We start from the raw sequence: 14,156 nt of genomic DNA, 5'->3' as shown, positions 1-14,156 counted from the left end.
AGTGGCGAACTGGCGATGGGGAAAGGGGATGGACGGGAACCGTATCCAAGCGATAAGAAAATGATGGAATGCAAAAGCGATGGCGGTGATGATGGCGCATCACCAGGCGAAGTCGCTGTGGTTGTTTGGAAAGAAGCGGTTTATGTGGAGAAAAGTCGAGTACCCTTGGACTTGGAAGCGAGTTTGACGAAGGTGAAAATTTGGTGCACAAAGGCGGTTGAGGTCGAAAAGAAAGAGAAAAGAGTGGGTGGTGGCTTCCCAAATGGGATCCAAGATCTGAACCGCAGTCCGGCAAGATTAAATTCTCGGCTTGGAGAGAATGAGACAGAAGGTGCCAAACAGGCTTCTTGTTAGGCAGCAGGCTTTCACAATCCCTTACTACGTCTTTCTCCACGTCGGACTCAGTGAAACAATACCATGCGTGTTTGCTACAATGACAATGCTGGCAATACGCGTGGACGTTTGTCTTAAGTGGAGGAGAGCTCTTTCAACAGTACTCATGATATTCAATTCTATTGTATTGATAAAAACTTGTTTTCTTAATCTACCACACAGGGCCCTTCTCTCCTGACCTGCTCTTCTCCCAAAACTTCAAGGTGCATGCATGTGCTCACCTGTCTATCTCTGGGAACACTCATCCAAGGGTCCTCATTATACGCGAAGCATCCCATGATCAGATATTCCAAAGATACTGCTGCTTCAGGCTTGTACTCTTGTCGACTGAATTGAATGCCTCGGCGGCGGCTTGCAGAAGCTCGATACCACGCAGGCTATGGCCTCGTTTGAGCTTTCCGGGGGCCTTAACAATGGTTTCGAGCACCAATTCGACCAATTGCACCCCTCTGTGCAATGGGTCAAGCGCATTCTTGACTCGGCGGTTTGTGTTTGGGCCATTGAATCCACTCAGATTATTGAGAACCCCGGCGCAGAGCGTGAAGATGGCAAATTGGTTGATCCGTGCAACAGGGATAGGGCCGTCGAACTCCGAGAAAAGCGCGTTTTTAGCCTTCGCAATGATGCTCCGGATGTTTTCTTCCTTTGCAGACCGCATCTTCTCCTTTAGCGCGTAGTTTGGATTGGTGCTGAATGGCAGGTCGAAGATCTTGCAAAGCACGCGCGGGGACATGGAATGCTTGTGAATGTGAAAATCCAAGGTCGCCGAATGGAAAAACTTGGTTCGAAAGCTATCTTTGCCTCCTTTCCGGATCTGCAGACTCCCGTTAGAGATCTTAGTCTCAAAGGTAGCCTGGCAGTAGTGAGAATGGAAATTGCGGTCCGGAATGGTGCCGAGAAACATGGATTCTCGGAAAACTTCGCACATCTGCTCCATAATTGGGATCTCGGGGATGTTGAAATCGGATCTGCGAAGGGCATTGTACATGTGCAATACCGAGGGGACGATGCTCCATCCGCAGGTGACGATATTGCCGGCCATATGAGCGCGTGCCAGCATCTCGGCCATGTGGTGTCCAGCGGTCCAAGGCGCCTCGTGATACATATCCGAGTGGATTTGGCGTTGGTAAGCGCCCAGGTCTTGATGCAAATGTTGCAGAGCTTGCAGAATCAGCCCAAAGCCACCGGTGTGGTCCTTCTCGCATACAAGCTTGACGGCGCTGATGACGGGAACGATGCTGTTCTGCATTTCCTTTGATAGCTGGGTGGCCATTTGGTGACAGCTTTGAATATTGAGCTTGTCGTCGGCCCAGAGGAATCCTTCGTGCGTGGACAGAAGAATGTCGACCCCAAAAACCACGCCGGATTGGAGAGGTGCATCTTGAGCATGCAGGCCGAGAAGGAAATCCTCGACCGCCAGATGAAGCGGAGTGCTCGTGTCGAGGCGGTACAAGGCGCCGGGCTCGGTGTCTCTTGGCTTGGGCATCGCAGATCTTTCGGCAATGATGTTGTCAATGGTCGACATGATTACAACGACAGAGTCTTCTTCAAGTTCTTTCCTCTTGCCATCTCCACACGCACCAACCGAGATCCTGGCGTCAGGGGTCCGATACGGGAGAAGCTGCACCGTATCAGTGGTACGGTAGATACCATGGTCATGTTCCACGGCTTTGGTCTCTTGATAGACGTCGAAATTGTGAATCATTTGACCAAGGGTGGCGAATCGGACCGGTCCCGAAACATTTCCATCTCGGCCAGCGAGGCTGGCGGCGAAGCTCGGGAAGAGGGCGTGGAGTTGGTAAGCATGTCCCCAGAAGTCAGAGAACTGGTGGCTGTCCCGGGCGATGATCGGCGCGACGCATCTCATGAGGTATTTCAAGGCAAAGCTGGTCAATGTCGCGAACACAGGCAGAGGTAGGGTACCTCTGGCGGCATCGGTCGCATATTGTCGTAATTGAGCTTGCAAAGCATCATATTCCTGCGGATGTATGCGTCAGTAGGAAGAACGGAGAAGAATGAGAAGAAGGATTGTGTACATATATGAATAAAATGATCTTGGCAAGCACTTCCAGCTGGTCGTCTTGGAGCGAAATTTCTGGCGTCTTGTCGTCGTTGGGAGCGATCTGAGGTGCTCTTTGCTGGGGCAAGGCGTGGTTTGTCTCTGGCGGCGCATGGTCCGTTGAAAGATGGGATTCATTGTCTGATTCATCGGCCAAAAGCTCAAGCAGGGAGAATGGATTCTTTGCCACAAAGGTGTGCTGCGGGAAAGGCTCAAAATAAGAAGTCGCGGAAGCAGCTTCTAGGGGCATCAGAAGTGAAAGAAGTTCTTCAAGTCTACTGTGAAGTCAGAAACCATCTAATGAAAGGAAGACAAGATTGAGCAAGCAGCAGACCTTTTGACAAAGATATCATGTTCATAGTGGCCTGCGCCAAGTGCTCGGTAGACGATGGCGACTTTTCGGCGCTTGGTGATGGCCTCGCGCAATGAGGAGATAATCGAGGTAGGGACACCAATTTCTTTCTTCTGCAATACCCTGGCCGCATCCAGGAAAGCCTTTGTGGAAGTCAGTGAAGCGGTGCTCTTGGGAAGCAAGAGCTGATGCTGGCACTGGAGCCAGTGCAGAACGTATCTCGTAGCGAGCTTGTATTCTCCGTAGGCCTTAGCCACAACGCCATCGTCCTCAGATGGCATCTTGACCGTCGAAGGCGAGTGTATTGTAGGTCTGAAGGCTCAGTCGATGAAGCAAGGCAAGACGATTGCTGAGTTGGGAGGCGTATTCCAAGACTGGATTAAAGACCGTGGACTGGAAACTTGTCTGTAGTGAAATTGGAATTTTGTTGTTCCAGAGGGGTTGGTGAGAATTTTGAGGGAGGTGAAGATTTGAGCCCAGTGTTGCGCAGGGACGGAGAGACAGGGAAAGAAGGAAGTAGGCAGGAAGTTGTTGTTTCCCGAAAGAGACTTCAAATTACGATTTCGCTTCGAAGAACTTCACAGTCAACCAAGGACTGCAGGTGGCCTTCAAGGGGAACGACACCCAGCTAGGTAGGTATCCACACAAAATCTCACCTTAACCAAAGACTAAAATTCAAAATCATCATTCATCTGATTAAAGCATTTGTGTGCTGGCCAGCACATGCATTGACCTGAACAGGAGCCTATTACTCGGAATCAAGAAGCAAAGCGGCCCTCGGGCTTTTGAAATCCTGACATCTGTTTCCTTGAAGACTACGATGCAGCATGCTGCGATGCTACCTGATCATGTCGTCCAAATATCCGTCATTGACCTCAATCCGTCGACACCACATCATTCCATCTCAAAATCCGCGCCAGCTGCATCACAACTTCCACTTCATGCTGTCCAAAGACATCTCCTTGTCGATCTTGCTGAACGCTGCTACCTCATGAACCGCTCTGGGCGTCCGGTGCACACTGTTCAGCTCTTTCTGATCAGTCATTCTGACGAGGCTGCCAATCGCAGCGTCGACAAAATGGCGAGCGAGCTCAAGGTCACTCTCCCAGTTCATCTCCGCAAGCTCTGGCAGGAGCACGAACATTTCGCGCTTGGCGGACTCGGCAAAGGTCGACATGATGTCTGCACAGAACCTGAACAGGGAGAAGTAGTCGACTGCCATAACAGCCCGTGGACCCTCGAAATCCTTCAGGACAGCCTCCTTGGCAAGCTGAATGTGCTCGATGTCGTCGATTTCATAGTACATGTCGCTTAGCTCTGTCATCAATGCTGCGGGAGTGGGTACGTTGGAAGGGGGCGGGACGCCGTACAACGGTCCAATGAACTCGACGTGGGGAGTGTGGTTGTTGCCATGCTGCCATTTGAAGCCCGAGTTGACCCAAAGTGTGCGGGGCTTCTTGCTATGGTCAATGCTGAGACCAGAGTTTCCGTAGTGCGGCCAGTTGCTGGTTTTGGCGCGCTTGGCGTTGTAGATGCAGTAACGATACCATGTGAGAAAGTTGTTCGTAGGCAACTTTCCGAGGAAGACGCTGTCAAGGAACATCTCGCAGAGCTCATCCATGATGCGAATGCGAGGAAAGTTGACTGGGGACTGGCGAAGGGCGTTGTAGAGGTGAAGCGTGCTTGGAATGACTGTCTGATGCTGAAGAAGGAGGTTTCCCAGATACTGAGCCTGGTAGAGCATCTCTGTCATATGGCATCCAGCCGTCCACGGAGCTGAGTGGTAGTCGTCAAAGACTCGCTCGCGAATGTAGGTGTCGATCCCGTTCGTGAAGTAAGAGACCATCTCAAACCACTGCCTCTCCCCACTGAGACAGATCGGCAACTTCTGGAAGATGTCAGCGACCTTCTTGGCGCTTGCCTTCATATCTATGGCCAAGCGCAGGGCCCGCAGACGACAGTTATCCTTGTTGCGCTCCGTTCCGTTTGGCCAGAAGAAAGCTCCGGATGCGGACAAGAAAAGATCTAATCCCAGGACGAGTGTGCCGGGTGCCGTAGTTGCTTCTCCTTTGGTGAACTCAGAGGCGGCTTGGTAGAATGGTTCGCACGATCCGTTACGAGGCTCCACGAAGAACATGATATCCTCGACGGCGTTGATTGCGCGTTTACTTCCCCTAGCTCTTTGCATATCTTGAAACAACTGGGAAACGACGTTGGAAACTGTGTCGGCGTCACCCTGTACCTTGCCAGGCTTGAAAGTCGAGTCGGCGGCTTCGTTGGTGGCCTCATTACAATGTCTGAGCGCGTTCAGCGCCTTCTCATATTCGAAAAGGAACGCGCATTCCTTCCACCAAGGCTTGTCGGTCTTTTGTTCCTCTGGGACGAGACCAAAAATCTCTGTCGAGACCCCAAACCGAACTACGAATCCTGCCGTCTTTCCCAGCTCCAACTTTGAAGGGATGGTGATCTCGATCTTTCGCATAGCCTCGCTTGTGAGCCAAGCGGCCACAGGGAGGGGAAGCCTTCCCTCAGCTACTTCTTTCCAGTACTCATCAAGTGTCCATCTCATAGCAACGTATTCCTTACAATGGTCAGTAACAGAAGAGACCATGTTGAACACCAACCGTACCTTCAGATACTCGAGGTCCTCGAACCGTACGCCGAGAAACTTTTGCAGAAAGTCGTCATCCACAAGGAACTCGCTGCGGGACTCAGGGGCTGTTGCTTTGGGAACACTCTCTTCGAGTGCCGCCGACGCCATCTTCTCGCAGATATTGGAGATGGGAGCATTCGTCTCGGCATCCATCACAGGGTTGGACAGAGACGCGTATCGGTTCAGTGACGAAGGAACATTTTGTTGGACTCTGGGATCGTCAAACACGGCGGCTTCAGCCTCCAGAGTGGTTAAGGTTTCTAAAGCGGTTTCGAGTCTGGGTCTGGATCAGAAAGCGAAATATATGTAGGGCATTTTGTGGACTCACTTCTCGAGGAATGCTTCGTGCTCAATGTCATCAGCTTGCTTTTGCTGGTGAATCGCGAGCGCGATGCGTCGCTTATCGATGGCGTTTTCCAGAGCATCAATGACCGAAAGAGGGACAGCAACTTCGGCCTTGGCGATAGCCTTCACCGCGTTGAGAATCTCTGCGCATGACGTGAAGGAAATCCCGGTTGTTCGACCGGGATCAACGATGCGACACTGACACCAGAGCCACTCGAGGAAGTAGTCGGTCTCTCTCTTGTACGCCCGGACGGCTCGCGACAAGGAGCTGTGCAGGTGCTGAGGGGGAGACATCGTCGGCGCAGTCGATGCGATCTCTCATGAAATGGAGGGGAAGAGGGAGGTGACAGACGAGAGGTAGAAGATGAGGAAAAGAAAAGGTGAGCGATGAGCTGGGTGGAAGAAAACTTTCGTCCAGGTGAAGTGGGCGAATCGAAGCTCTAGCTTCCAACTCACCTCAAGGCAAGAGCGTTTGAAGGCAGGCAAGCACGGCCGTGGCTACCTTGAGCGGGAAGCGACTCGACGCGTCTTCAATTTCGGGAAAGTACTCTGGGGTTCCACTTGATGTTTCCAATTTGCATCTTTTTCGTTTGCAAAACCACTGCAAATGTGCCAACCAGAGGTGATGATGCCCATCCCGGGATGGAAGTAGACAAATGCATCGTTCGGGCACCTGCAGATGCAGGTATGCATACAACCGCAATGTGTCGGTCATGCAGCCTGGCTCAGAAAACAACCGCGGAATGACACAAACCTTTTGCCAGTGAGGTCATGGCAGTCTTGTTGTAGCTCAAAGCAGTTGGTCACTGGAAGGATGCTCCCGCCTTTGTCTGCATTTGGATAATGCTCACAAGAAACAGTTGCACCCCAGGTAAAAGAGGGCTGTTCGATCGTCTCCAAATAGATTAAGACCACGTCTTGGTCCTTCGACTTTCCTCGAAATATAGCGAGTGATGATTGGGACAAAACTAGATGTTCAGTACAATCAGCTGAACTTCTTTACACTCACCTGCTTCTTTAAGTCTCTTAGGTTTTCTCTTACGGCGCTTAAATCACACAAGAGTAGCATTTAGAAAGGGATTTTATCAGTAATATGATGAAGGATTGGTATTGATTTATAAAACTTAGTATTTAAACCCCTTTTCTCCAAATGCCTCCCCATGAGAAGTGAAAACTGGTATTTGCCTGTCGAGGCTGCTGGTATTGCGACTTTCCCCATAAAGTCAAGATCCTGCCCATTGTTCCCGTGCCGGTTGACGCCACCTTTAAACTCCGTCCATTGAATCCAAACTCCTGACTTGGTGTCGATGATGGTTACGTTCTACCATCCACCCTTGCATCCACCGTTCTGCTTCCTGCGAATCTCCTCGTCGAGATTGTCCTTGATCGACTGGCGGCGGCGGATCTCATCGTCGAGGCGATCCTTCAACTGCTGCCTGTTGCGGATCTCGCTGTCCAGGCGGCTCTTGTCACCGTAGTCGCAATCGCCATTGCCTGAGCGGCTGCCAGCAATGTTACCGCTAGTGCCGGCACCACCGCCGAAGCCGCCGCCAAAGCCACCACCGACGTTGCCGCCGAAGGTTGCCTCGCCCCTGGTCTCGATCACGGGGACGACATCAACATCGAGGTCTTCAACGGTGCGTTCCTTGAGGGGAGTCGCGATGACAGTGGAGAGGAGGGCGGTGAGGAATATGGCCTTGAAGGAGTACATTTTGATTGGTGGGTTGGTGACCTCTGGTTGATGGATCGTGAGAATGTGAGGTGGTTGATTGAGATCGTGAGATCTTCAAGGAAGTTGAAGGATGTTGAAGATGTGGATGTTTGAGACTGAGAAGCTTGAGACTGCTGATCTGAAGAAAGAGAGTCTGGTTGAAAAGGAATCTCTCGTCCCCTTTAATAGATCTCAACCTCAAGTCGACCTCAAGTCCAGACCATCCGCCAAGACCTCACCATCGCAACCTCCGCGAAATAGTCTTTCGATTTCGCAAAACATCGTTGGCCGCCATCATGCACAGCCAACCAAGCAACCAAGACGCCGACAGACTCGGCCGCGTCCCCTTCGCAGTCGGCAGCGGCAAACCGCACCACTAGCTCCCCGCGCCCTACGACTATCAGACCAAAATTTTGCGATAGCGACAACGAAAGTTTCCATGTCCGCCTTGCGCTCTGCCCAAAATCTCGCCCGTCAGGCGTCGTCGGGACACTCGGCCGTGTGTGTCTCCTTCTTTCCTGTCCAGCACGCTCGGACACTTTTCTTGTCGTTCATACAAACGTCCGCCCGTCTGCCATTCACAAGTTCGGATGAGGCCGTTTTCGCAGGCTCCCATGTCTTCTGTCTTTCTCGCCCACCAGCGGAGGTCCGCGGGAGGGGTTAAGCTTTTTGGGGGTCGTCCTGATTGAGGTAAGTAGGGTGACGACTACCCACCAAGCCGGCAAACATTAAAGGAGAGGAGGACAGCCTACGACTCAGGCACTATGCCGGCAGACAACCGTGCATGACTCCCGCCGACGCGTGGGAAACGAAACTTGGCTTGGACTTGGCAGATAAGACACGTACACACGGGCGGCTATGTTGGGGGGACAGAGAAAACGAGGCGGAAACTTCGGGCTCATGAGGAACTCCTCCGTCCCTTTCCCCTCCCCCCTATTCCATGACACACATGTTTACCTCTTGCTTTCAGGGCGCACAGGCATACGCGGCAGACAATTCTAGAAACGCACGCTAGACTCCCCGTGGGCGATGTTCCCGATATTCTAAGCATAGCCACCAAGTTTACTTTTGGTTAAGGGCCAACGACTTTTACAGAGCTTGCATCCGGGTCAAGGTGGAACCGGCATCCCACCCGCAGCTTGCGTGCAGTCGGCAATCGTAACTTTCCCGGTAGGGCAAGGAAGAAAACGAACCCGAGAGGTTGCGGCATACCGGCGATCCCGACGGCATGGTAGGCTGCGCGGGAAGCCGTCGATCATCGTGTTGGTGCGCGGTCCGCCTGGAGGGTCCCCCTCTCAATCCCACCCTGCAGCCCACATCGCCGACTACCCTAATTGAACCCCAGGTTTCGGCGTTGAGCTGGGCTTTTTTCGGGTATCGACGATGCGGCGTATGTTTTTTCTGCCCCGGTTTCGTTCACCTTAAGCTTGTTTTTCTATGGGAACATGATCGGCGGAGGCTCGATCGTGAGCTGGCGGTTTCACCCCCGCCACCGTCAACTTCCGTTGAAAGTCCATCATCGTGAAATCGGCTGCTTGACACATCGCCGACAGACAGATTGCCTTCACGTGGATGATTGACCTGCAGCTCTCCAAAGGGGGTGTCCAGCTGCCATCGTCCCCTCAAGCTTCTGCCAGTTATGCACATTATGCTTCATCCGCAAGCAAAGTTCTCACTTCCACGTACGCCTCCATGATTTGACGAACCAGCCCCTCCCGGCTCTTTCCATGTCATCAGATTAAGCTCATCCAATATCCTTGCCGCAATCTATTTATCTTCCTTAGTGTACAGCCTAGCCGGTCCACAAAGCGGGCGGCCTTGGGGACGGACAGAACTTCCCGTTAGCTGCTCCCACCGCCTCCGCCTCCGCCCCGGCCACACTTTGCCCAGCGCGCGGCTGGAACCACTTTGACTTTGTGAAGGGACCGTCCCAGGGTCCGGGTCTTGGTGCAGACCACGTCAGGCCAAAGCTTCCGATGCGGCGGTCCAGCGAATTAAGCTCTTGCCGGATCGATCAGGCTGCGGCGAGAGACTGTGAAGATCGTGATCCCTGGATTGGGAATGGCGTGGTGTTGCTTTGATTGCTTTCTTTGCTGTTGTTGGCGTCAAAGGCTGTTTCTTTTAGCTGAACTGTTTTCTTGTGGGATCGCCCCGTTGGGACAGAGCCTTTGTTTTCAAGCTTCATTGATCCTCCGCTGAATTTCTCAAAAGTCGCCGCATCTCCGCGTCTCCGCGTCTCGGCCGGTCCTTGGTGGCGATGATGGTAGTCTTGAATTGGACCGGAGCAAAGTTTGAAGCAAGCCACTCAAACTCCGAATGATACTTAAGTCCATCAGCTTGAATATGGTTGAATCATGTAGGAAAGCTCCGGCTTCCTTCACGATTCACCTGCCCTTTTCGGATGATGGGCATCACAGATAGCAAATGGAAGCCTCGTAAGCAGCAGTCGTTGAAGTTCGCTCAAGGGCTACCGAAGACCTTTCTCCCGGACTTGGTGATTCTTTCGACGTAACTTTGCATTATTTACCACCGTAGTGGCAGATCCAGTGTATTCCAAGTCATGAGACACAACACAAAGCTCTAGGTGCCACACTCTGGTAATCGCATAGTCTCCTTATTGCTGTCTCGTATATTGCCTGCTTGCCATGCCAATCTCTGTTCAATTGCTTCAGACGCCTTAGAATGCCATCTGATGCTACATTGCCAAACCCACGTAAGCCCGTGACCAACCCGAAGAGGCAATGTGCCTCCTTGTAAGTTAGGCTGGTCTAGAGCAACATTCCGTACATCGCAATGATCCAGGCGCTTCAGAGCCGGCCACACAAATCTGCAAACAGACAGACTCTCCCGTTGCTGCCTTTTTGAAACGTTGTCACAGCTTGCTGCCTGTGGGCACACCGTTGATATTACCGCACGACTCTAGAAGGAGATGTAGGGGCGCATAAATCAGGTCTGCATCTGCACTTCTGTTTGTGATCCCAGGGATAATAACTGCAGGGCTCGGGCTGGTTGACCTCAGCCTCTTATGCAGCGTTCGTCCCGTTGGCGGGCGCGGTCTGGTTCGCCGGCTTCTCGAGAACTTTCGGGACACACTTGAAATCGAAACAGGACTCCCGTAGCCCACACTACATCATCCGCAGTCAGCCACAACAGCGTTCCTGAATCTCATCCAAACATCCGTCGTGATTGCCCCCCGCAGAGGCCAGAAAGGCTGACGATTGAACACATACCACGTTGTTGCATTTGCCGCAATTCCGGTCATCCTGACGAAGATCGACACACCTACGCCTCGTGGTAGGCAAAACCCTCGCGTATGTGACGATCCACGGTTTGACTTCGCACAGCTCCATCCCTATCGCTGAAGTACTGCATACACACGACTCCACATCCACGGACATCTTCTCGTGCTTCAAGTTTCTACAAAATTGGACGATAGTTGCAGGTGGTTTCGGTGGTATCGGGGCATTCCCATTCACTGGGTTTCGCGGCGTTAGCACCTCCTCATCAAGTCCAGCCAAGGTGATGGTTTGAGGGGAGAGGTTTACCCGGCTGACTGGCGACCCCTACCGCGGCGCAGAGATATGCGATGAGTGTAACGGCGCGCATTTTGGGCTCTTGTCTTGGTACACGGCTTCGTGATAGGTAGTTTTGATGATAACTTGGTACAGCAGTGAGCGTACAGGTGGCAGGATATTATGCCTGTTGCTATGGGGGCCTCTTTGGTTCAGCTCTCTGGTTGGGGCGAAATGGTTCGTTTGGGTGGCTTACACGGCATGGCTGACACTGAGGCCCTCCTTACTGGTAGGTTCAATAAAGAGGTCAATATAAGAACCCTAGCAACTTAGACATTATGCCCCGGTACGGGTTGAATGATCATCTCAACTACAACGCCTGTTCAACTGTTTGCTGAGCGACTGACGTTGTCATCCAAGTCGAGCCAGTATCAAGGTGTCTGCCCCTGAGCTGCCGATCCAGGCTGAAGGTTTCATATATTGGTCCAACACCGAGAAGTCAAGTGCGACGTGCGCATCTTTGTCAACAACGTAAACAAAAAGTGTTGCTGAACCAACCTCTTGAAATACACCAGGTGACAGATTTGTAGTATCACACGAATATACCCACGTGAACTTACCGTAGCCATATTGCGGGGGTTGCGGCCCGTACCAGAACGGCGACATCACGGTACATGTCCGGAATCTGGTAATGGGAAAACTGCCGCAGAGCAGTCTTGTAGCAGGCACTTGATCACGGTTTATTGCTTCCCAATTTTTTTCATCGCCACAAGTAACATGTCAGAAGCACGATAATCAAGCCATTCAAGGATGGTGGCTTGCGAGTATATTGGATAGGTATGTTTCCAAAGAAACACCTGGATGGCATGCAGTGGGTTCTGTTATAAACGACTGAGATCTCCATAAAGTGAGGCTTATCTACCTTAACCTTCTGCCCAGGCTTTGGCAGTTATTATTGTCAACTCACAGCTTTACGGAAAAGTCTTAAACATTTAAAGTCAACAAAAAGCCAGCATTATGTAGTATCACGGTTTGCAACTGTCAGTTCCATTGGCCAATGGGCATCATCACTGTTACTCAATCACCAATCTCGGCCAAAGTCTTGGCTGCGATGGACCACCAATAGCATCAACCAGACATCAGGCGATGAATCTGAAGCAACCCAGACATCCCAGGCTTGTCCGAAGATAAGGTGTGGCAAGCAGAGGACGTCGATCTGAAGCGGTCGAGCTGGTTTTGAAACTTTCAGCTGACAGCCATTTTTGCTGATCACCTTGCTTGGCGTGGGACAAAAGTGTGAGGTCGAGCCGTTGGTCAGCACGTCAGATATGCCAAGGGCCAAGAATCGCCCAAGCCTTTCTTTCACGGGTGGAGGAGGGCGTCGATGCAGAATGCAGACACAAGCAAAAACCAAGCAAACGGACCCTTGAGAAATGCGGCCTGGGCCCTCTTTGACCGCATCGACACAGATCCAGCGGGGTTTTCTCTCCTTTTCTGTAGGATGACGGCGTTGAAACCGACGACGGACAAATGGTAGAGGCTGGAGTGGACTCTGGAGGTGCCGCCCCCAACCACGCGAAGGGGCATATGCCATCATCCAAGCCTTGGGTGCATGCATACTGCCGTAATTCAAGCTCATGGGAAGCCGTGGAGCAAACGCTTCGGAAGGACAAGACGGACAAGACGGATAATGGAGGATGGTGGAAGGCTTAGGTCGTGATGCCGGCGCTGATCATCGTTGCAGGCACGTTTTGGTGATGTGCCGTGTCTCGAGGCGGCTGTTGGCGGTCGGCCGGCGACATGTGGCCAGCAGGTGGTTTGTCTCATTTTCCAGATTACCGCAAACGGGGGTAGGCCACTAGAATCGCAGAATGCGTTGATGGTCTGACGATATCGAAAGACGGCGGCTCCGAGGGAGTGGTTCGGAGGCGATAGCGCGGGGTGCAAAATCAGTGACGGCATTGGAGGGAACTGGAATCATCTCGTAAGAGCACCACGGGGACGGTTTCTAGATGCGACCTGGGTATCGACGGTTCGAGGGGCCAAGCCGACGGGAGGCGAAATGTTTCGTTGCCAAGAGCGTTCGACCGAACCTGTCTGGCGGTTTGGTCCGAGCCAAAGGAGACCAGGAAACCCGAGACGAGTGAGAGAGCAGGACGGGAGCGCGGCTAGGTTGGACCTCCTACGTCACTTGGCTGGTCCACACCATCTTGCGCGGTCGCGAGAGCCAAGCGCTTGGCGACTCCACCACAGTGATTGTGATTGTGTCAGACCATGCGGAGAACAAAAATCGAGGACGACGAAGAACTGGAATTCGGGCCAGTTGCTTGGTGATGGAGGGCGAGGAATCTTGAGATCAAAGAAACAGCCGCCGGGAGCGATGTCCTGTGCGAGGCGGGCGGGATGGTGGTCGGGCGGTAGGCGGGAGGTGAAGGTGATTGGCGATGCACGTCGAGCCGGCGACCGTCGGGCGGCTCAAATGAGGGAAACCGACAGCTGGGATCAGCAATCGCGCTTGGATCGTCGACGCGCCCCTCCGTATTCCGAATCCCCTCAATAACGTCTGTGTGACTTGGGGCAGTTGGTCGCTTGATTCGATTCGTAGAAGCAGCTCAAAATTTGCCCGTGTCTGGCCCGAATTGAGGCGTCATTAGTGGTCAATTGGTGCCGTGTGTCGTCGGGGTCCCGTATGCGGCGCCTGCGACATGGCATCATGGCATCTGGATAAAATCGAAAACCCAGAGTCTGGAATGTCTAGCCCGCGGCCCAGCAACCGTCATCCCACGTCGGAGCGAGTCCAACGTTGTTGAGTCGTAGGACAAGACTTGCCAAGGGTACGCCAAGTAGCCAAGTAGAGCCGGCGCAGGCAAAGTCGCAGCGGTGGGTGGCCATCATGTCCATACGAGGCCGCACGCGCAGCGACGAGCGAGGGGTCGTGTGCGTCGTATTTTCTAGGAATTCGACACTTGTTCCGTAACTTGCGCGGGGCATGGCAGGAATCCGCGGGTAACGAAGGAAGTCGGCGATAATCGAGATAGCCATCGCCGTCAACCGGAAGGGGGTTTCTTTTTCGTCGAACCATCCCCGGAATCACGGCGGTGCCCGTCGGTAGTTGTCACCCGGAGCTGTGA

At 52.7% G+C, this 14,156-nt stretch overlaps 3 protein-coding genes across 3 annotated transcripts; all 3 read right to left on the bottom strand.

The window, feature by feature from the left end:
* Window positions 1-673: 673 nt before the first annotated feature.
* On the bottom strand, window positions 674-3,085 carry GCG54_00001389 (uncharacterized protein; the record flags this gene model as incomplete). Its single annotated transcript, XM_045401505.1, has 3 exons — window positions 674-2,371; window positions 2,430-2,727; window positions 2,787-3,085. 3 exons carry the CDS (start codon window positions 3,083-3,085, stop codon window positions 674-676), a joined length of 2,295 nt encoding a protein of 764 aa, XP_045258507.1.
* Window positions 3,086-3,729: 644 nt separating this feature from the next.
* On the bottom strand, window positions 3,730-6,096 carry GCG54_00001388 (uncharacterized protein; the record flags this gene model as incomplete). Its single annotated transcript, XM_045401504.1, has 3 exons — window positions 3,730-5,385; window positions 5,434-5,734; window positions 5,786-6,096. The coding sequence occupies 3 exons, from the start codon at window positions 6,094-6,096 to the stop codon at window positions 3,730-3,732; spliced, it is 2,268 nt and encodes a 755-aa protein (XP_045258506.1).
* Window positions 6,097-7,123: 1,027 nt separating this feature from the next.
* On the bottom strand, window positions 7,124-7,513 carry GCG54_00001387 (uncharacterized protein; the record flags this gene model as incomplete). The annotated part of the gene is made up of 1 exon (XM_045401503.1): window positions 7,124-7,513. One exon carries the CDS (start codon window positions 7,511-7,513, stop codon window positions 7,124-7,126), a length of 390 nt encoding a protein of 129 aa, XP_045258505.1.
* Between the last annotated feature and the right edge of the window lie 6,643 nt (window positions 7,514-14,156).

The sequence above is a fragment of the Colletotrichum gloeosporioides genome (assembly GCF_011800055.1).
Source record: "Colletotrichum gloeosporioides strain Lc1 chromosome Unknown consensus_85, whole genome shotgun sequence".
NCBI lineage: Eukaryota > Fungi > Ascomycota > Sordariomycetes > Glomerellales > Glomerellaceae > Colletotrichum > Colletotrichum gloeosporioides.
Note: the sequence above shows the minus strand (reverse complement) of the source record. Positions and strands in the feature narration are given on the sequence as shown.